This window comes from Archocentrus centrarchus, chromosome 11 (assembly GCF_007364275.1).
Source record: "Archocentrus centrarchus isolate MPI-CPG fArcCen1 chromosome 11, fArcCen1, whole genome shotgun sequence".
NCBI classification, from domain to species: domain Eukaryota; kingdom Metazoa; phylum Chordata; class Actinopteri; order Cichliformes; family Cichlidae; genus Archocentrus; species Archocentrus centrarchus.
In genome coordinates this window covers 10,351,877-10,374,130 of record NC_044356.1, presented here as the reverse complement: position 1 = coordinate 10,374,130, position 22,254 = coordinate 10,351,877, and the positions used below count along the sequence as shown (strand labels likewise).

Below are 22,254 nucleotides of genomic sequence, written 5' to 3'. Positions count from 1 at the left end.
TTTTTGTTTTTTTAAAAGGACAATACTCTGGCATGCAGGCGAGCAAAGTCTACATTTGTTACTCGAAAGAAAGAATCTAAAAGCCTACGTAACTACTCCACCAAATGCACATTCCCACTGATTGATACAAGCAAATAATTTTTTACCAAAAATTAAAAAAAAAAAAAGTAAAATAAAAACAGAGTACAGAGACACAATAGCAAGAGTAGACCAACAATCACAATGAGTAGAATTATAGCTTTGTTTTACCACATTTGAAAACTTGGGTTAATATTGCTTTGTAACGTGTTATAAACAGGGAGGGAGCCTTTATCTGACTGGATTTTAATGACCCAATATTGTAATTTAAACATTCTCCTCAAAGATGCCGAATGAATATTTAAAACCAACAGTCTGCTTGACAGAACTGCACACTGCAAAAACTAATCTGCTTCCTTTAAAACTTATTGCAATGCCTGGAAAACACCCTCCCAACTCCCCCTCTCTTCAGTCCCCACTCCTCTACTGGATTACTTGATGCCCACGCCCACAACAAGAAGGAGCTCAAACCCATTCATAGTAAACCTGTTGCTTTACGGGTGGTTTATTACAAAAGGGTTTTCTCTGAGCTGTCCCCCTCAATGAGGCGTGCACATCTCCCCCCCAAACACTTCTGTCCTGCATCATCAGGGGGAGCTGACGGTCTGTCACCATTAGTTTCCATGTTAGAGGAGGTCTTAGGGCGATGCTTAGATTTACTGTCAATTTAATCCAGTGTTAAAAATGCATAAAAAGCACGAAACAAATACTGGTAGAGAGTTTAAAGATGGGTATATTTGAGTCACACAGAGTAAAAATTTTTTAAAAAACCTTTAAATTCAACTCATTGCCTATCACATGCAACTTCTAACAATTCCTGATTGTCTCCATCTATCGGATCAAAACCAACCAAACTCCCAATGAGTGATGTACACCACGGCAGACCTGGTTCACCGGTCTGACTGCTACAAAACAACTCAAGTTGGCCACCATCATTTCAGAACCTGCAGAAGAGGCATGAATCCATCCATCCTGAGCACAACACCTTTCACCAGATTGCTACAAAAGGAAAAAAATAAAAATAAAAAAAAAAAATAAAAATTTAAAACTTCCAACCTGAAAACTCAACCCCTTAACCTGCAGCTCAACAACTGAAGTCTATTCCTGAAATCACACTAGTAGCTATATAACTGGATTTGCTGCCAACCTTTAAAAAAAAATTTGATCACAATAGTAACAACAGTGACAACAACGAGAACAACAACAGTAAACTACTAGGTCTAAAACAGTTTAAGATAACCACAAAACATCTTATATTAAACTTTTACAAATCTGCTTTGTTGATTTGTATGTATAAATGCATAAAGGTAAGAGATTGACAGTGCCCTCTGTTTCCTGCTTAGCATCCCTGGTCAGTGCAACGAATTGGCCAACATTAGCAAAGGAGACCTTTTATTTATAATTTAAAAAAAAAAAAAAAAAATATTAAGTTGGTTCCAGGTCCTTGAAGACTCAAATTTAAAAACATCCAACAGTGTCATAACATAACCCTTCTTAAAAATCAGGTCCAAACGAGAAAAAAAAAAAAAGGATTGGATCCCGCTTTTCACACAGAAAGCAAGACTGATAACATACTGTGTTTAATGCCTTTTAAACCACTTTTTAACCGGTCCTCATGCTGAGCCAGTCCCAGGCCAGACCACGGCTGCTACTGCTACACATCAGTCCTGCTTCAGTTACTAATGGAAATGAACTCTGGGATTCAACGATGTTTAGAGGCACAAGAAAGCAGCTGTCTCCCAAAAGGTGCAAATCCCCCATCCAGCTTGTGCTAGCAGCAGGCTAACAAAACCATCCAAAAATCTAATAAAGCATTTCAATTAATAAGTGACCCAGGACTGCTACAAATACCCACGCGCACCTCTATGAGGCCTGTTTAAAATCATATGTCTCAAAGTTGCTCTATAGATGTAAATATATGCTTATATGTACTGTATGTGTGAATATAAAAAACAACAAATCTGAGGCATTTACAGCAGTTATCTCCTTGATTTCCCTTTACAATTCAGTGGCCTGCCATGAAACATACACACAAACACTCTCATACAGCAGTAAATGTATATACAGAGATGCGCACGCACGCACACAGACTTGCGTATTCTTCACCAAGATGGGAGGAAAGTAGCAATGGGTATGGACACCCAGGTCACCTCGCTTGTAAAAGACCGAAAAAGGAGAAAAAGTTAAAACACACGCTCATAAAAAGGAAAATAGATATAGATATCATTCTCAAAAGGTCAACTCCCCTCCATCTCTGTTCATGTAGAGTTCCCTCCCCACCACCCGATAAACCCAAGACCTTGTGACAGATTTTGCCCAAAAGGGCTTTGAGGTAAAAGTAGATAAGAGTCCTGCTTAGCTGGGAGAGCTAAAGAGGCGGGCGGACACTGTTCGTGCCCGCCCGCTCTCTCGCTCAGTGTATCTTACAAACACGAGTACAGACATTCAAATAGAAAAAACAAAAACAAACTCAAAATAATGGCTCAACTTGTAGTTATGTGTGTATGGTTTGTTTTTGTTTTTTCGCTTTTTTCTTCTTTTGTGCGCTGTAAACCCTCCGGGTTTGCAGTGCTGGATTGCTGGTTAAAAAGGCGGCTTGATTGGGCGGCTGGTTGGAGATTGTTCCATGAAACAGAGCCTGCTGGACGCTGGGACGCAGCAGATACCCCCTCCATGAGCCGCTTTGGTACATATTCAGAAAATGTAGAGTGAGTATGAAGAGAAGAGACCACAAGGAGAGAGGGGAGAAGGAAGAGGAGGAATGGGGTAGATGAATTTAAAAAAATAAAAATAAAAAGGGGATCCACAAGTGGACTGGCTGACAGGCTAGTTCAGGCAAAGTACATCGTGTGCTGGGTATCATAGTGGATCTGAACTGCCTTTGCCAATGCCTGGGGGTCTCTGCCGTTACTTTGGCCTGAGACGTGGCTGCCTTCAGCACTGCAAGACAAAAGGAGATTTAGTTTAGCTGTCAGGAGGGAAAAATGGAAGACAGTTTTCCTTTCTGTATCCTAAACACTGATCAGAGTTTCTAATGACTTAATTCAAAGCTGCTTAATTCTAACCTGATCCTTCATCATTTTATTTTACAGGCTTCATTATTAAAAAGCTGTTTTTTTCCTGATAATGAGCTTGTTACACTTCTTCGGCAGAACCAGTTACATGTAGGGCTGGCCTTACCTGTCATGGTCTTTGTCCACCAGGTGGTAGCGGGCTCGGAAAGCCACCAGCCTGGCATAGTAGGCCGGGGCTGGGATGGAAACCGAACGCGTGCAGCGGACGTAGGTGTGGCACAGCTGGTAGGTGAGGAGCTGCAGTTCATCGGCTGTAAAACAGTTGTCATCCCACAGGACATGGTAGTGGGAGGGGCGACTGGTTCCCTGAGAGAGGAAGCAAAACAACACGTCAAGTGTCAGTATTCCATTATAATTGCATGAAACGAGGGATGTCATGATTCCAGCTGACTCACAATCAAAAATCAGCTTGAAATACACCACTGCAAAAAAAGTAATAAGCCAGACACAACGCAGCCCTATTATATGCCTCACCTGAATCCCAGCATGGCTGCACAGGTAGAAGTCAAACTCGGACGGGTGCGTGATGGTGCTGTCCACTGTGGTGCCAGCCGGAACATTACCGCTCTTCCCAACCTGCAAGGGGCAGCACACGCAGTCAGACTTGCGGAACAGATTCGCTAACAAATCTCTTCAACGTACACATCCGAGTGAACTGCTAACCCTCTCGGCTTTGTCAGAACAGAAGAGACGAGTATGGTGACGTTTCTGGACCACAATGTAGGTAATGCCCGGCCTGTAATCCTCCTCTAGACTGATGCAGGCCTTCCTGATGGCTATCAGCTCTGGCCATGCTACCTGAAATTCCAAAAATTAAGTTCTAGGTTAATTTACATAAAACAAAAGGTCTTAAATGTTTATTTCAGATACATTTATGGTTTGTTAATGCCATGTGCTGCCAGTTTCACCTGTTTCATTTGCCCCTCAGACACACCACCACGATAATAAATGATGCGTGTGGGCTTGAAGCGTGTTGACTTGTAGAACTGGATGAGCAGTTCTCTGACCATGTTGGTCAGGTCTTGGATCACCTCCTGGCTGAAGAGCTGCTCCTGAAGAGACAACAAACAAATCTAAGTTAGACTCAAAGAACGAAGAATGAGTAAACTTGAGTTTAATGCAGTGACATGAGCCAAATCATACAAAGGTTAAGCATTCAACCTTTGTTTTATCAGCCTCTCACTTTGTGTCAAGCACAACTGAGTTACCTGCGACATGTCTTGTCGAGATGTCTGGACTCTGACTGTGGCGCAGTATCGGCTGGGGTGGCCATCCATGCTTCCCACCACTGCCGCGATGGACGGCTTCTTCCCGTCACCTGCTGGAGGATGTGTGACATCAGCACCCAGGAAGATGACAGGCTGCTGGAACACAGAGGGCCTGAAAAAGAAAAAGACATGGAGTTTGCTTCTGTAACACCATTACCAGGGAAGCATACATTCTTCAGAAAGCATCCAGACAATCTTCATCATTGCATCCCTGGGAAGAAATTAGAATTCTGACCTCTGATGAGGTACCAGGACATTGTTGATGCCTCCTAGCTTGGCGTTAATCTTGAGGCAGAGGTTAGAGAGGGTCTGAGGGGACGTCTTCACCACGTTCTTCACTTGCACGCACTGGGTGGCCATACCAAGGAGCGTGTCTCCCACCCGCTTCACCTCAGCTGTAGAAGACATCAGACACGACCAAGATTATAATCACGAAGTTGTTTAATCCACATAAAAACAAAACTTATTCCACGAAGCTGCAAAATTGGTTTCTTACCATAGACTGGTGTTTTGCCAGGCAGGATAACCACAATCAGCTGCAGACCAACATAAGACATCTTGAGGTGTTTAAACATGGGCTCCACGCTATCAGCTCCTTGGGCATATTTACAGAAACATGGCTGGCCTTGAATGGGCATCCCAGCATCCTTTGAAATCTTTCGCAGCTGGTCAGTGAAGCTCCTGTTTAAAAACCGATTAAAGTTTATCAGAAATCGGTAAGGATGTATAATTGCATCATTGGCAGGAGAGGGATTTTACTGTGATCTTACACTCACACACTCAGAAGATGATAAAACTGCAGCTTGCAGTAGTAAGATACTACTTGCACCATGGGAGTTTATTTTTCATTATAACTTTGTGTAAAGGGACAATCACAGGGAAAAAACACTGGCAGCTGCAGAAGCCGTCTCCAGTGCGTTTATAGCCAAGGCTGATTCTGATTACAGTGATTCCCATCTACTGCTGTGAAAAACTGCTTTTGTAAATAAACTTAATTACCTCACCCACCGATAGATGGATAGAGGTTATGTTTTCACTCCTGTTCGTTCGTTTGTTAATATAACGTGCTGTGCCAAAATTGACAAAACTTTGTACTTCCAACATCGTTCTAAAGATAGATACGGCCAAAGTTGAAGGTTTTGTGGAACAGAAGACGACACCAACAGCAAGCCTGTGACGACAGCTCGACTTTCTTCGAAACAGCCGAGCTAAGAATCAGAAATTCATCTGCAGCCCTTTGCATAGATTTGCCCAAGTTTTGAAACGATTCAGCCAATAAATAAGGGAGAAGTGGTCACTGAAGTTAAACAGACATGTACTGTTTATAAGAGCTTTGCACATTGCACACTCATGCCAAGTTTCAGACAAATCAGCCTAGGAATAAGGACGGAGTAGGGAATAAAAGGTAAACGTCAACGTAGTGTGTTTCTAAAATTTCAAAAATTAATTAAAATAAATAAAAGTAAAAATATCCCCTATATAGGGTCAATTTTCAGAAGATTTCCAAAATAAATGACAGAGCGGTGGCGAATTTAGCAAAAAATGTTGACAATGGATGGACGGACGCCAGACGTCTCAGTTTTGGAACAGCTCCGCTGACTGCCATCCTGACTGACAACAGTGGAGCTGCTAATAATAATAATAATAATAATAATAAAAATAAAAGTCTGCGTAACAGTTAAAGCCATAGCTTACTTGAGCAGGTCCTCCCGGCATTGTTTCTGCGGAGCGAAGCAGGCCACAGCCCAGACCTTGATCTCTATGCCGGCGTAGAACTGCTTCCCCCTCATGTCCCACACGCCCTGATTGGGCGTTGCCACCGTCTTATTCTGCGGAGAGAGCCCCTACACTCTTAGTCAACCCCGCACTTAGATGAGCCAATACAAAAGCTACTACATTTACAAGCAAACAAATCATTAACCCTCTGAAGTCAACTCATCCGTTAAAGGTTAACCCTAACCCTATGTTAAAGGGGGAAAGACTGCTTTGTAAAAATGTAAAATTTGTGTGTGTGAGAGATTATTTTGTGCCCTGGTTGCCAATACTTGTGGAATTTTTAAGAGCCACAATTAAAAATAAAAAAATTTTTTTTTAAAAGCTTAAATGACATTTTAAATGACATAGGGTTAGAGTTATACATGCTGCCTCACTCCAAAAAATAAGGGAACACTAAAAATCACATCAACTCTTGCTGAATGAAATACTGGAGGTAAAAATCTTCACTGACACACTAATGTGTAAAACAAAAGGACGTATGGGTCAGTGAAAAACTAAATTTTTGTCCCTTTAAGGGCTGAATTAAAAATCATGACAAAGATCAGATTCTTAAAGTGTTCCCTTAATTTTTACATTTTTTTAAGCTGTACACTTTGACCTCAGAGGGTTAACACAGCTAAACAGGCCTGTAAACACTGTACATTGTCCAGGAACAAACTTAACATTGTACAAATGTTGAAAGGCTTCAAGTTTTGATACGTCAATACCAGTTTTACCAGTGTTATAGTAGAGGGGGGGAAAGAACAAAAAGTATTAACACATGACATTTATTTTGGCATCACCAGGCTTGTTTTTAAAAAAAAAAAAAAAAAAAAAGTTCTCAGTTTATAAACCTCCAGTCAACCAAAGTCTTGGTCGACTGAAGTATACCTACTCTTGAACCAAATGATTGGGGGCAATGGGTGTGGTGGGGGGACGCATTACCTCTACATTTAGTAAATCTGCCACAGCTGCTCGCATGTTATCCTAAATGAATTTGAAACAGACATAGAAAGGTCGTTATTTGCAACAGTCACTCGCTCTAACTGTTCTTTTTTTTTTTTTTTTTAAAGCTAAAATCTGGGATGCTTGGTCAGCTTAGATGGGTGCAGGACGCCCATCCAACTTGGTCTGGATGGAGCTGCTGAAACAATGGTCAAGTATATCATATACATTTATTAATACATGTTAGAATATGCTGCTTCTGATATGCTGAAGTGTTAAAAGGCAAATGTTGAGACATTGTAGCACAGACTAGTTAACCACTTCTAAATATGCCATGTTGAGTTTTGACATGCAAGTTACTGCCATATTTACTCAGTTTTACTTATTGCAGCTACACCTGTAACAATAGTATGCTAGTAGAAGTTCAGCAAGTTGATGCTCTAATTAAGCTAGCAGTATCTAGCTTGTGCCTTGCAGAGGTCTTCAGAGGTAGACTTTTGAGTCTTTTGAAACTGCCAGAAAACAATGTTTTTTTTTGTAGTCGTTTTTAAATTGTTTTTCCTATCAGCAGTCCTAATGAATAACGTGAGCATAATTAGTATTGTATCCACTTAAAGAGACACTGAGTGCTTCCAGATTCGGCTTGGTTGCAAACGGAAGTTCAAAGGGAAGCTTTCAATTAAGTTAATAAGATTTGCCAAAGTCCATTAGGAGCTTTGTTCGAGCGTCCACATGGAGCAACTTCAGTCGAATGCCAAAAAAAAAGTTAAGTGCTTCTCCATCTTTTTACAACAGCCTGAAAAATATTTCATTTGGTTACAAAAAAGAAAAAAAAGGAGACAGATTTACAGGTTGTTCAAACTCAAGTAAAAAACAGTTCATATTACACAGAATATAGAGTGTAATGTTACATCACATTGAATAAAATGAAATGTGTCCATTTCATTCATACAAAGTGATCAGAGAAATGGGAAAAGCTTTCAGTGTGCACTTAAAGGGCACTTTCACTAGAAGCTGATTAGACTCAATATCCCAGCAGGCAAGTGGCCAAATCTTTCCATATTGTTGCAGGGTATTAGGCTTATTAAGTAATGTAAAGTTCAGGCAGTCAAAAGTGGATTTAAGCTTGGCACCAGTACCCCCCCCCCCCCCCCCCCCCCCCCCCCCCCCCCCAAAAAAAAAAAAAAAACAAAGTCTGCTTCTTAAAGAAGAGTTTAAAAAAAAAAAAAAAAAAGCCAGAGAACTCTAACAGAAAGCTGGCCAAAGACTGAGCCAATATTCCCCACAGGGATCATTAAAATTTAATCTTATCTCAGCATAATCATTGAGCACTGCCTCTGAGTGGGCTGTTTTAATCCAGCCCCTGTAGTATTTATATTAACCTCTTAATTTTCAGATGAGAAATGGAGTCACATTCACTCCACAGGCTCAAACAGTGGAAGTGAAGACTAATTTTTACTTTATTCCTGCATGGATAAGAGTCTTATCCTCCTCCAGTTGGCGGCATTTTCATTACACACAATCCTTGAATCCCAATTCAGCCTCACACGTCTTACCAGGCAATAATCAAGATATCAAAAAGGTTAATGCTTTTAATGGCTATATTGCAATTTATGGGTTGTATTAAATGCCTTGTTTTAGCTAGCTAGATAAAACTGATGCCATCCAGCAGGTGTAAACAAGCTGAACATAGCCAGGCTCTTTTTGCGTAAGCTAGTTTGGCAAAACCTAAAAACCCAGTCAGAGAAAACGGGTATCACAATATCACGACGGTGGGTATCAACTTTGTTAACTCGGGATTTTTGCGCGCTCACATAAAAGGGGTCTTTTGCTGGGCCATGTGATTCTTCTTCTGCACAATACGGATCAGCTGAGCCGCTATCAGAGGGGCTGTGGACAGAAATCTATAAAGAACATAAAAGAAATAAGTGAAATAAAACACTTGCTGCAAATAAGACAAGGCAGTAATCCTGAAGAAAACTGTTATAATCTTGTGATTTGATCACAAGAGTGCACAGAGCAGTAAAATATAATCACCTCAAGTTAATTATTTTAACTGCCCAGTGTGCTTAATGCTGCTGTTTATTTCTAAAGAGGCAGCTGCACAATAGAGCTCAGAAACTGCACAAATTTAGACGCTCATGTCTGACTGTCCCACAGCTTAATAAAGGAGATGTGGAAAATCACTTTGGTTTGCTAGATCAAAGTGAAATTTATTTTCTTGAATGAACATTCTGTGATAAAACAGCCTACACAAATGTAGCCGATTATTTACACTACTGGAATAGCAGTTAATCGAAGAGATGAGATTACTTTGTGAACAAGAAACTTTTTATGCTCTGTGCTAATCTGCTGCCAACTGAACACATGCAGATCTCAGTGACAGTGTGACGCACACTGTGCAACGCTGCAACTTTACAGCAGGGCTTCATTCAGTGGTGTTGGTAAGGGACGGCTTAACAAGTTGCATATATAAAACTGTATTCTTCCAGGAGATGGTCACACTTACACGATGCTGTAAAGAACACGACGATTTTAAAGCCTAAAACATAGCCTGCTTATGGGTTCCAGCCGAGTCTAGCCAGGTCCAAAGAGCCACCTCTGTGACACTGAAAACTCTGACTTTAGGCTTTTCTGCTTTAGATCCCCAAACGGCTGATTTGAAATTCATTGGGTGCATCTCAGCGGTCCACAGGCTCCTCATCTCATTTCTTCCACTTACAGACAGCAGTGAATGCAACATTGAGATGTGCTGAGAAGCTGTGTTAGTGAGGGGAAGAGTATGTAAAAGGAGACACTTGACAGGCAGCTGAGATGCACCACAGGATTAACAAGGGGCAGGTTCCAGGTCTTACAAGTTTGCATATATTAAAGTTGAACACTGTGTAAGTCTAAATTTTCAGTTTAATGGTATACTGCTCATCATGTACTTAAGTCTTTCTAATGCACTTTGAATTTCTTGATTTAAATGTATTTAAAAGAATATGCATCTCACTCTTTAGGCATGAATTATGCTTCTACGTCAGGTGTTTGCAGAACCTACATATGTAACCAGAAATCCCCTCTGTACCCTGTGTGGTAATCACAATCCTTGCGGACTGCGTCCACCCGACATGTACATTTTGGAGAGGTACACATCAGGTTACGGTGTTGGTTTCAGAGGGGACTTCCTGTGATGCACGTAGGACCAACGCAGAACCATAATTCAGGCCTTGGCTGTAAAACTTCTGCAAACCTGGAACAAACCCCCATAATCACAACATTCACTTTCAAGCCCCGTCCCCCCCCACCCTCTGCATTCCCATTTGGGCTTGCGCCCTGAGAATGCAGCCCCCTTGCCCAGTACTCACCCTGCCACAGTCCCTCCCTGTGTCTGTACTCACCCGGCCCCCATACTGTAGCATGGGCGCTGGGAGGACACGCCCGGTCACCTCTGTCATGTCATTGTGCACAACAATGCCAAATTCCTTCAGGTAAGGGTCCGGGCCCCCGACCATGCTGTTACTTTTGACCTGAGAAAGGGTAAGGAAGACGGGCTCACATGAATCACATCACAATCAAACTGCCAGGGACTGCAGATGAAAATGAGTCCATATAGCTCACGTTAAAAGATGTGCATTGTCCTTTTTAAATAAAAAATAAACACAGCTGCTCAAGCTTCTAATTTTCCTTTAGTCATCATTTAGACACGACTGAGTTCAAAGCAGCGGCTGTAACTAAACAAACTTAGAAAAATAGAGCAAACCCAAACAGGGACCCAGCACTCACCAGTCTGCTGATCTCCTCCTGTCTGTCGGGGGCTGAGCGGGCTGTAGCTTTAATCATGGTTGATGTCTGGTTGTCTGTAAGTTTCTTGATACAGCGCTGGCCTGCTACTATGTTACAGACCTACAGGAGGATGAATGGACATTAATTAAACAAAAATCAGATAAGAGGAACCACAGTGGAAAATTAAAAAAAAGGAAATGTTACCATGTTATTAAAAAGGGATATTGCGCGACAACATTTTTTTGTTCGAAAAAGTCTCACCTCTAGGGGAAGGTAGGTGTGCTTCTGTTCCTGTCCTACTTGCAGACAGGGTAAATGTGGATACTTGAGCTGTAGATTGTACTTCTGCTTGAAATACTGAGCTACTGTGCACTCCATGGCCTGGCCGTTCTCAAGCTGTAAGGGGAACCTGTGCATAAATGGAGAACATGGACAAGCCACAGAGAAGTCTACATGAGTATGAATAAATAAAGAGAAAAATGTCAGCCCAGTAAGCCCGTAAGGGTACGACTCTCGGTACAGTTCAGTACAGTGCTTTTGCTGACGATTGCAGGATTGCCACTTACGTCTGGTGGCTGGCAGGTCTGCGCGTGACATTGCAAACTCGATACTTCCTCTTCATCTGACCACAGTGTGTGACCTCAACTTTCAAGCCTGTTTAAAAAACACAAGATCGATTACAAAACACCAACTGAAAATACGTTATTGTGTTTACCTTTAGCAGGTTTAGCAGTCAGTTGTTCTAAGGGTGTTTTGAGGTCACGACAAATATCAATGCTGACAGGCTGGCTAACTGCTTTTCTTTTAGACAGAAAATTATGCTTACACAAGAAAACTTGAGAAACCTCACAAGTGTAAAGAAGTTAAATTATCTGATTCTGGAAGACTTCTGGGTGGCCTGTTGTGAAATTACCCGTGAACACATGAAGTTTCTGTATTTTTGCTTAAAGAAAAAGTTTGCTTCAGATTTGTTTTCTGTTTCTGTCACTTTGTGTGAATCCAAGCTCTAGTTTCTGTTCCCTAGTTAACAAATGATCAGAAATGATTTAGGTATAGCAGTGTCTGTGTCGGCCAGGCCAACACTTACACACAGTCACAGTCTGTGTGCGTGTGTGTCAGCGGCCTCCCCCGCTCAGTCAAATTCACAAGTCTTGTAGTGCGTTTGCTGGTTGTGTGTGCTCACCTCTTATTTCCTTGGTGAATTTGACACGCTGTGAGTCAGTCAGTGGTTTGGTCTGTTCATTGATGTTTTGTATATCAAGCACCTCACACATGAACTCGATCACAGGCTGAGCACGGTAGAAAGCAGTAGCTGACACTGTTTAAAAAAAAAAAAAAGTTATTCAAATATAAATCAGTAAATGAGGAAACCTGTCAATAGCAGTCAGACAGAAAAGCAACAGAGCCAGGCTGAACCAAACATCACACTTTTGTGAACACATCAGGGCCTGACAGACATTTCTGTCCACTTAGTTATTTTAGGACCAACAAAAACACTTCTACTGTTAACCTCCACCATCTGACAGACTGCAGGTGCACTTTAAAAGACAGGTGCTTTGTCCAAGTACTTCGAGTGCAATATTGACACTTATCTTTGAGTGATTTCATTTTTAGGGTACCTTTCACTTTTACTCCACATTTTTAATTAGGCACCTTCAGTTTTACAAACACAATAAGATCACTTGTAATGCACTTTTATAGAGTAATATATTATGATGCTTTACCAATATAGTGGCACTTAATATGGATTGCAAGACTTTTCTTTGTAACACTGTCTTCCTTCCAGTCATTTCTTTACAAGCTACTTGTACATGTGAGACGTTATTGCAAATAAAATATGCAACAACAAATCGATGAAGTACAAACTCACATTAGCCAAAGGAAATCAATGCTTCTACTCTAATGATGGCACAACACTGTGGAAAATACAGTTGTGAAAGGAAGCAGTTAGTGATAAAAACTCACTGGTCACGTTATTAGGTGACCCTTGCTAGTACTGGGGTGGACCCCCTTTTGAATCAGAACTTAACTCTGGCATAGATTCAACGAGGCACTGGAAAAATTCCTCAGATTTGGTCCATATTGACATGATAGTATCAACACAGTTGCTGCAGATTTGTTGGCTGTACACCCACCACATCCCAAAGCTCTGCTTGATTTAGATCTGGTGACTGGAGGCTGAGTACAGTGAACCTATTATCTTAAGAAACCAGTTTATGCTAAATTCTGACCCTAACATCAAAGCGTTGCAGCAGAAATAGAGACTCAGATCAGGTAACATTTTTTTTCAATCTTCTACTGTCCAATTTTGCTGAGCCTGTGTAAACTGTAGCCTCAGTTTCCTAACAGGACTAGCACCTAGTGTGGTCTTCTGCTGCTGTAGCACATGCTCTTGTTTGATAACAAGTGGTTACTTGAGTTACAGTTGCCTTCCTTAGCCGGAAGCAGCCTGTCCATTTTCCTCTGACATCAACATCCAGAGAACTGCTGCTCACTGAATACTTGCTCTTTTTCAGACCACTCTAAAACCTAGAGATGGTTGTGTGGAAATTAATTAAAAAAAAAAAAAAAAAAAAAAAAAAAGCAGCAGATCAGCAGTTTCTGAAATACTCAGAGCAACCTGCCTGGCACCAACAACCACATTCACAGTCCTTTAAATCACCTTTCTTCTCCATTCTGACACTCTGAACTTCAAGAGGTCCTCTTGAGCATGTCTACATGTCTAACTGCAGGTCAGGTCTTACCATCGATGTTGAGCATCATGTTCCACATGGCAGGACGGACGGACTGATGGAAACCAAACCACACCTCCCTGCCTCCACCAAGAGGATGGTAGTAACCCTCTGGGGGAGAGAAAAACGATCGCCCCACTGGAGTGTACCTGTGTATGACCAAAACAAATTTTAGTTTTACACATTATCAAATGCTGTAGCATTTAATAAATTAACCTTAAGATGTTCACATACAGACTGTGCTGAGCTACAATAGCTGTCGGAAAATTAAAGCTAATATACTGCAAGACTGCAGGATATTAAGCAACAGGAATGATAAAGGCAATAGGAAAAGATGTGAAAAAGCATGTGATTTATTTTTAAGTGATAGGTGAAAAGCTGTACCTCATGGAAGGCAGATGCCGCGTGATGACATCCAGAGCCTGAACGGAGTCCTCTGGGACCTCGTTAAGGTGACCCGACAGGGCTTCCAGGAGCATTTGAAGACTGACCACAGACACCCACTGCAAGGACACCTTGAACGTCTGATCCTTCCCCTCACCAGGCAGGGTGACCTCCAGATCCACCTGAGGACAGAGTGAGCGAGAGGAGAAAAGGCAAAGAGTGAGGAAAAAAAAAGTGGGGGAAATTAACTGGAGAATGTGACGGGGGGGAGGTATCCAATAAAAATCCAAAGGCAGAGTAGACTCAGGTAGGAAAACAGAAATACAGCTCTTTCAAATGACAAATACATGAGTTTGATGAAGTCTGTTTTCATAAATTTTCACTATCTGACTTTGTCAGTTCAAATGGGTCACTGAAATATTAATGTCTGCAAATAGTAATTCTATTAGAATTCTTCTGAAAAAGACCCCTCCAAGGAGACAGCATGGATTACACATTCCCAACCCAGACTTTCCTAGAAAATCCAGTTGAAAACCTTCCACTCTCAATGTAGTCTGGCTCCTCAAGCTGAGCCAGTAACCCAATTAAAGTGCCTGCCACTTCCTTCTTAAAATATGATCTACAATCACTGAGGTATGCCATTAAATACAAAACACTTCTCCCTTTATGGAGCATTAGAGCCGACAGTTTATGTGCCTCAAATACCAACCCTGTCCCTCCCTATTGGCAGTGGATGTGCTGTGTACATGTTCCTCTTCCCGTCGTAGCCAGGCTGTCGGTCACCAAAGATCTGCATCTTGAAATGCCGCACCATGGTATCCACTACCTCCCTTTAAAAGACAGACAACGGGATGGTTAAGGCACATAACCTTAGTCAGTCTGGTTGTAAAAGATCAGAATGATCAATATCTCCATCCATCTTTACCTGTTAACCCTTCGAGGCCGTTTCTCAGGCTTGATCTCAATATCATAGTGATAGACATCAATCTTGGGAATCTGCACCTGGAAGTGGTTGGCAAGGAGCCGGATGGGTTTCCCCACCGTGCCAAGGCCGGGACGCCGTGGAGGCTGAAACAGAGAAGTAGGAGCGGGCGGGCCTGAAAGGAAAAGACAAGTTTTTTTTTGTTTGTTTGTTTTTTTTTTTTAAATCATTAGTCATGTCACAACAGCAACCTATTGAATCTCTCAGTTCCACATTTCACACAGCATTTATGTTAAACTTCATATAAAGCATTGTTGACATGTTGCATGTACAAAAAGGTGGTGACAGCTCGTTTATCTTTCCACTAAATGTCAACCTTGAAGGACGAATGTGCGCTGCCCAACGCCAAGCTCAGTGCAAACTCTCATTAGTGACACCTGCTTGAATGCACTGAAATGAGGGACACATGCACGCTCTGACTGATCCGCAACTCTGGCCCCTGACCTACATGGGTCAACAAGGGGCTGGAGAAACAATGACCTCCAATTATCCTTCGGCCCGCCCACAGCTCCACCCAGACACAGGGCGCCCACCCTTTACGCCGAGACAAAGACCGAGCCCCTCTCAGACAGACAGCAGCAGGGCCATATGGAGGGGTGCCATGCAGAGAGTCTAGGATTACCGTTACAGTCCGCATCAAACTCCCGTACGCACAGAAAAGTGCACATACACATCGATGCCAGCAGATGAACATATAAAAGCCGCAAGGATCGGAGGAACACAACGTCAACACTTGAATCATCTGTTAAAAGCAGCACATATATGTAGGGAAGACCTCAGGCCTCTTGTAACAGTGAACCCGATAATGATTCATCTCTCAGACACTACTGATCTGCATCAATATGGAACGAAGGAGGCAATGTGATGCTTCCTCTGTCAAAATCATCAGTTGATGTGGCTACCCATGCATCACTTCGCACAAGAGTGTGTAAAAGGCTCAAAAATCAAATATCCTTTTAATATAACTCACTACATGGGAAAAAAAAAAAAAAAAAAAAAAAAAAAAAACCTCTGCATGCACAAAATTTACAACCTTAAAAGTCAAAAATTACATATACACATAGTTCTGGCACCACTGAAGGAGGTTCCATAATGCTTTTGTCAACTGACAGCTAAGGGACTTTTTTTTTGGGGGGGGGGGGGGGGGGGGGGGGGGGGGGGCTCCATGCACCCACACGCTCCAGTTAACAACTGAAGCGTGAGAGCACTGACAATTGGGATCCTCCCCATCGCTTCCTAAAAACACGCTTCCCAACATGCCCTTATCTGGCCTGGGCCCCAGATCACCTCCCCCTGCTCCCCTACCACCCAGTCCTCCTCCAGCGTATGAACAAGCATCAGTTCTCAAACATTATGTTTGATACTGTGGGCACAAATAAAAAGCCATTTGTTGCACATCTGCTTTTTTTTTTCTCTTATCATGACTTGTGAAATGAAAATCCTCTGACTCATTTAAATTTGTCCTACTGGCCTCGTTACTTAAGTCATCCCAAATGTTCTAAATTGTGCTTAGAGCTACACGTCTCTGCGTATATTGTATCCGTTATTCGTCATTCGTCGCGGTGTATGTCACAATTTACGAGCAGGATAACTTGCTTGTGTAACATTTTGTCTCCACTTGGGGTCACAAGTTTGACCCTTCAGTTGTGATGGACAACTGACTTACAAATGATACAAATGCTGTTCTACTATTAATCACTCCCATCCTTTATGCACTTGTGTTTTAGCAGGAGTGCGTAGGTCCAGGTATACTTCACTGAGGTACTTTGCACTACTATTACTTTATACTTTAACTTCATTACATCAATTTGGCAGATTTATCTATTAGTTTCTTTGCAGATTCCAATTCTGAAGTCATACCAATGTAATCAAGTACAATTTTTACAAGTTAGAATAAAAGACTTAACTAAAGAAATAATGTCTAAAGTTAAAAATTGGAATTGCTTTAATCTTATGGCTCAAAATGACAAAATATTCAAACCTCACATACAAGCAGTACATTTGGCATATTGTCCAAATTAAATATTGATTAAAATAGCTGCCTTCACTCTTGCAGTACTTCTAAGGTGTCTACAACAATAATTCCTCATGATATAATTTAATATAGCAGCAGAAAATGGGCAGATTTGCCCATTAAATTATTTTAATACAGGCTTGAATTAATCTAACAGAAACATCTGATAACATGGACTAAATTTCTGCATTCAACAATCTGCATGAATAATCTACTCTTGCAACAATCCCACTTTATGTCTATATAAACAACCTGCAAAAACATAACTTCTATTCCCTCTACCCTAGTGCAGACATGCAGATACCTTTGTGCACAAATTTGTTTTCTCCCCACGGTGTGAAAGTGGCAGAAAGTGTTTTCAGTATCTACATGATGCACATCAACTTTGAGGGCTTCCTCTTCCACCAAAAACAGAGCTGCGTCTATATTTAGCCTCCTCAGCTGCTACAGTACTACGCTTAGAAATGTGTCTCAATGTGAAATGCCTGAAGTCATCCTTCCTCCACAACCGCTCTTCTCACCACCAACCCTATTTAACCCCGACCCAACACAAGCTTTAAATTTTTACTTAAGAGAAATTAAAAACACGTGATATAAACAGTCCATCAACTTATTACATTTCATTAGCTAACATTTTATTGCAAATCTGAGCTTAAGTGGTGGTGTTTTTGCCGTTTTGAGAGTGGGCGCAAAATGGAAACCAGTGAAAAACAGAAAAATGACGACAACCAACTGAAAACAAAATGTTCCTTTCAATGATCACATCTGAGCAGTTTAAACCTGAGAATTTTACATCCACCCCACCCACCCACCCACCCACCCAACTGGAAAGTGAAAGTTTTCAAAACCAATCCCACATTATTTTTGTCAAAAAGTTCAATTTAATGTCTTCAGGTTCAAGTTCAGCTTAAAACTGAAGAAATTAAAACGTGCACTGGTATGTAGCACTCAGGTTGGGGGGGAAAAAAAATAGTGCAGCTACAATAAGGGGAAAAACAAGGCCGATAATAATACAAATCAGGACCCATCATGAGTAAATATTGCTGTGGGCAAGCAAAAATAAAAATCTACTTTTAACAATAGAGATGAATAAGCATTTGATCATACATTACAGATAAGACATTTCGAACTACAGAACATCTCTCATTTCTTCCCTGAACATGGTCTCTCGCATTACATGAAGGTCACAGTAAAGCTACTTTCAGCTGCTCCCTCCGAAAGGGGTCGCCACCACAGGTAGCTCCGAATGTTTGATTTACACCAGGTGCCCTTCCTGACACAACCCCTGTGTCGCCCTCCTGGGATTGAACTGGGGAGCTTTCACTTTGGTTGGCAAATGTGTAAACCACTACACTATGAAGCCACACGGCAGCCACATATTCTAGCAACACTGTCTGCTGCATTAACACAAGAAATTAGTGACAATCCGAACAGGTCTGTGACTTCGTTTCTTCTGCCAGAATATCAATGAAGCATTTAAACAGTCTCATTATCATGAATGGGAGCTCTCGTCAAAGCCACACGTTTACAGCAAACTTACACAAGCATTTGTGCTTCTGCTCCAAGTGAGAGAGAGTTTAATTTATTTTGAGTCACATAGGAAGTGAAATTCCCCCCAAAATACAAAAAAAAAAAAAAAAAAAAAAAAAAAAAAAAGGCAAATGCACTAAAGGCAAAAAAAATTTCCTTCACTGTATGAGCATTTTTAAAGCTTGCATCCATAGGCATAATTGAGAACAAGCAACACAACATAGTACACACTTACTAAAACACCCCCCGCTCCCCCTTCCCTGATCTAATTTAGAAAAACCATTAGATCGTGTGCAGTGTGCTCACACTTTCTGAGTAGGGTTTGCTACTAATGCACTGTAGAGCCTACTAATGCTATGCGTCTCTGGTAACTACAGTGGAGGAGAGACAGCTGGGCTTAAAGCTAAGCATGAGGATGATGGCTTGGCCCAGTGATGAGTCAGACTAAGAGCACTGAGCAGAGAGAGCACTGACGCCCACACCTGAAAATCACCCGGATTAAGGTACTATGCTGGACAGGGGAAAGAGGAGATGCAAGAAAGGCTTAGGGACCATTCACAATGTAAGAATATCCACACATCGGTGTAGACGAGTGCAGCACCTCTAGGAGCAGCTGGTTTAAATGCAACACATGACATCTTGTTTGCCTTGCTCACAACTTTATCTCCCAACTGGGAGTGCAGCTTGTTGCAGGAATAAAACCCATCCCAGCTTATATGTTAACAGCTCCAAAACCTCTACATTTCTTCACTGGGTGTCCTCCTGGCTTTTGTCTTTTCACTCGTCTCTGCATATTCATCAAGTTAAATAACTCCACCATGATCATTTCAAGATAATCAGCTACCCAATTCAAAACTCTGTCACTAAATAGACCACTCGCTGCTGCATTTCACACCTCTCAGAGCAGACAGTTGACTGTCTGCTTGCCTACATTTACATTTACAACTGAGCAAAGGCTAGACTATTGTTGAAGAATGGGCAAACAAGGCGGCAAGCTGGGCCAAAAAAATGTACATGAAAATAATTAGAAGTTACCTTTTCAGTTAGTTAGAAATTATAGTTGTAACTGCAATTCAGAAGTAAAAACTGCAACTAGGGCTGTCACAACACTGGCACTTCATGTTTATGTTACAAAAGGAAAGAATGATAGTAAATCAGTACCTATAGAAATGTCTAAAAAGCCAGCAACTATGCCATCCAGTCCACTCATTCAGCTTATAAAAACACCATCCCAGTTCTCATAGGGCAAAAGGTGGCGTTCACACCAGAGAGGTGAGATGTCCCGATTTGGTTTCGTCTCCAATACTGTAGAGTTTTTTTTTACCTTACAGTGTAAAGTACCAAGGCAACTGTTATAAAACTTTACTGAACACAGATGTGAATATAATTAATAATGAATCTATGCCCCATGCACAACTGCATGGAAGTGGCAAGAGAATCCAACCTATCTCTGACCCATTTACAGGTATTTGCAAAATCACCATCATCATGTGTTCACTGACACTGAAAGTTTTAAATGGCACCTAATTAATCCACAGCTATTGCAACAACTGCACTGCGGCCGGTTTGCCCTCAGTTTTACACCAGGATGATATTACTTTAGCAATTAAATAAAGATTAAATATTGCCTTTAAAATGGCAAAAGTGGTAGGATGTTTACGCAGCTAAACATGCCCCAGATCTGCAAAACACAACAACAACTAAAAAAAAAGGCATTCCAGTGCAGCCAAAACAAGTATTTACAGATCATATTGATAGTCATCACAAAAAATCTCATTGTTCTGTTTGATTTTATGAATGTGTAAACAAAGGCTTTGATGGAACATCTGCATTCACACTCCACAACCTAAACAGAAACTGCAGAACAGCAGGTATATTATGCATTCATTAATGTAAAAATAATAAATACTGCTTACTTGCAGTCATTATGTGCAACAATGACACACACACACACACCTGTAGATGGCTGTACCGTATTGTTCCCAATAATCCCCTGGACACTCACACAGCTTCTTGCATCTATTTAACATTTTCTGCAGGAGCACATTTCCTGCTTAAATAACACATCTAGGGCTTCTTAATGCCACCACCTTTCTTCTGTAGCTTGTGTGTGTGTGTGTGTGTGTGGGGGGGGGGGGGGGGGGGGGGGGGGGGGGGTCATTTGGGAAGTCAACAACCAAAAAAAAAAAAAATTAAACCACGTCTACGCTGTTGGATGAAGGCAGATTTTTTTTTTCTGTTGCAAGATGCTTCGTTTATGAAAAGGCGCGTTTCACACACAAAAAGAACACAATGTCTCTAGTTGGGGGGGGCGGGGGGGTAATATGACCTAAACATATTTTGCAGCTTGTGACAATAACATTGCATATTGGCCTACTGATTGCACAGGTGCACGATTGCCTTTCCACTGCATGCCTTTATTGTATCGCTGCAAAATACGTGCCTTTGTTATCATATAGAATATAACAGAGCTGGCCTGCAGATCTGATCGATAAGAGCGCCATCCATCCCTGCTGTGCTCTGATGGGCGCATGGCTGCTGCCGAAGGAGAGGCGCGCAAACCGATGACCACCTCATATTAAAAATAAAATATAACAAACAATCACAAAATAGACACATCTGCCCAGTAAACGTGTTTTTGTTGGCATTCATTTTGTCTTCCCAACCCACCGCTGTCATCTTGGATAGTGGGGGGGGCAGACCGAAGAGACGAGCCTGCTCGCTCCTGATGGCGATGGTGCAGATTTAGATGATTTAACAGAGAAGGGGATTTGACAAAAAGACACGATATTCGGTCGTATTTCGACGCTAATGCGAGGCCCCTCGAAGAAATTAGGTCGTAAACGCGTGAAACTCTGAATAAACACAGCGAGAACCAAACAACGTAAACACACCACGACGCGGAAGGAAGGAGGAAGGAAGGTCCCAGTTAAATCCCCACTCACACAATGCCAGCAACGACGCGACGAGCAGTGCGTGCCTCACATAAATATAAACCGTACAGACATTACTGGAGAGCGATTAAAAACAATCCCCTCCTCCTGTACTAACAGGAAAAGCGGCCCCCTACCCCAGTTCGATGTAAATAGCGTACTACGTGTATGTACACAAACACGGGCAGGGCCTCGGGTTGTTTTCCCCGTCACAGCGAGGCCTCGCTGCAGCCGCGGCCCCCAGTGAAGCGACGCATTTGCGCACACGCGCCCCACACACGGCTCGCTCTCTACGCTCCTCGCTCCGCTCTCGTTTTCTTAAAAATCCTTACCGGGTCCGAGCGCTTCCATGGCCGAGGCCTCTCTCTCCGTCTCTGTCCCGGCCTGGCGGCTCCGTACCGACGCTGAAATTGGGGGCGGTATCTCGAAGCTTAAAAGTGGCTAAATTTAAGAAAAGGGAATATAGATAGACGCGTGGATGTCTGCTGACTGGGCTGACCTGAACTGAGCTACCGCCGCTGCTGCTAGTTCTGAGGACATAGATGCGCGCATGCGTCAGTTACGAGCGGCGAAAGCCCACAGTACTGCAGGGATGCAAACTGATATTTTTTCTGATTATACTCTAAATTGATTTGTTGCGCGATTAAAAATTAAATATAATTTATAACAAAAGAGCATCAATAAGTAGGAGTATAAACACTGAAACAAAAACAACTATCCCAGTACCTTAAGACTTAATTGTATTGTGAACATTAAAAAAAAAAAAAAATCCAATCCTTAATTAGATTCTC

At 41.8% G+C, this 22,254-nt stretch overlaps 1 protein-coding gene across 1 annotated transcript; it reads right to left on the bottom strand.

Moving 5' to 3' along the window:
* Window positions 1-2,229: 2,229 nt before the first annotated feature.
* On the bottom strand, window positions 2,230-21,814 carry ago4 (argonaute RISC component 4). Its single transcript, XM_030740751.1, has 19 exons — window positions 21,796-21,814; window positions 14,930-15,101; window positions 14,714-14,834; window positions 14,005-14,186; window positions 13,633-13,769; window positions 12,072-12,206; window positions 11,455-11,542; window positions 11,150-11,297; window positions 10,889-11,008; window positions 10,471-10,632; window positions 6,116-6,249; window positions 4,917-5,101; window positions 4,656-4,815; window positions 4,361-4,532; window positions 4,061-4,204; window positions 3,816-3,950; window positions 3,627-3,728; window positions 3,259-3,458; window positions 2,230-3,018 (listed from the first exon to the last, which is right to left on the bottom strand). Exons 1-19 carry the CDS (start codon window positions 21,812-21,814, stop codon window positions 2,910-2,912), a joined length of 2,625 nt encoding a protein of 874 aa, XP_030596611.1. The 3' UTR covers window positions 2,230-2,909.
* Between the last annotated feature and the right edge of the window lie 440 nt (window positions 21,815-22,254).

Excerpts from the sequence above, each read along its gene's own strand:
- ago4 (XM_030740751.1), bottom strand. Across the intron at positions 13,770-14,004 it reads CGGCATCTGCCTTCCATGAG|GTACACTCCAGTGGGGCGAT; the intron begins GTACAGCTTTTC and ends GGTCATACACAG. Across the intron at positions 4,205-4,360 it reads CTCGACAAGACATGTCGCAG|GAGCAGCTCTTCAGCCAGGA; the intron begins GTAACTCAGTTG and ends TTGTCTCTTCAG.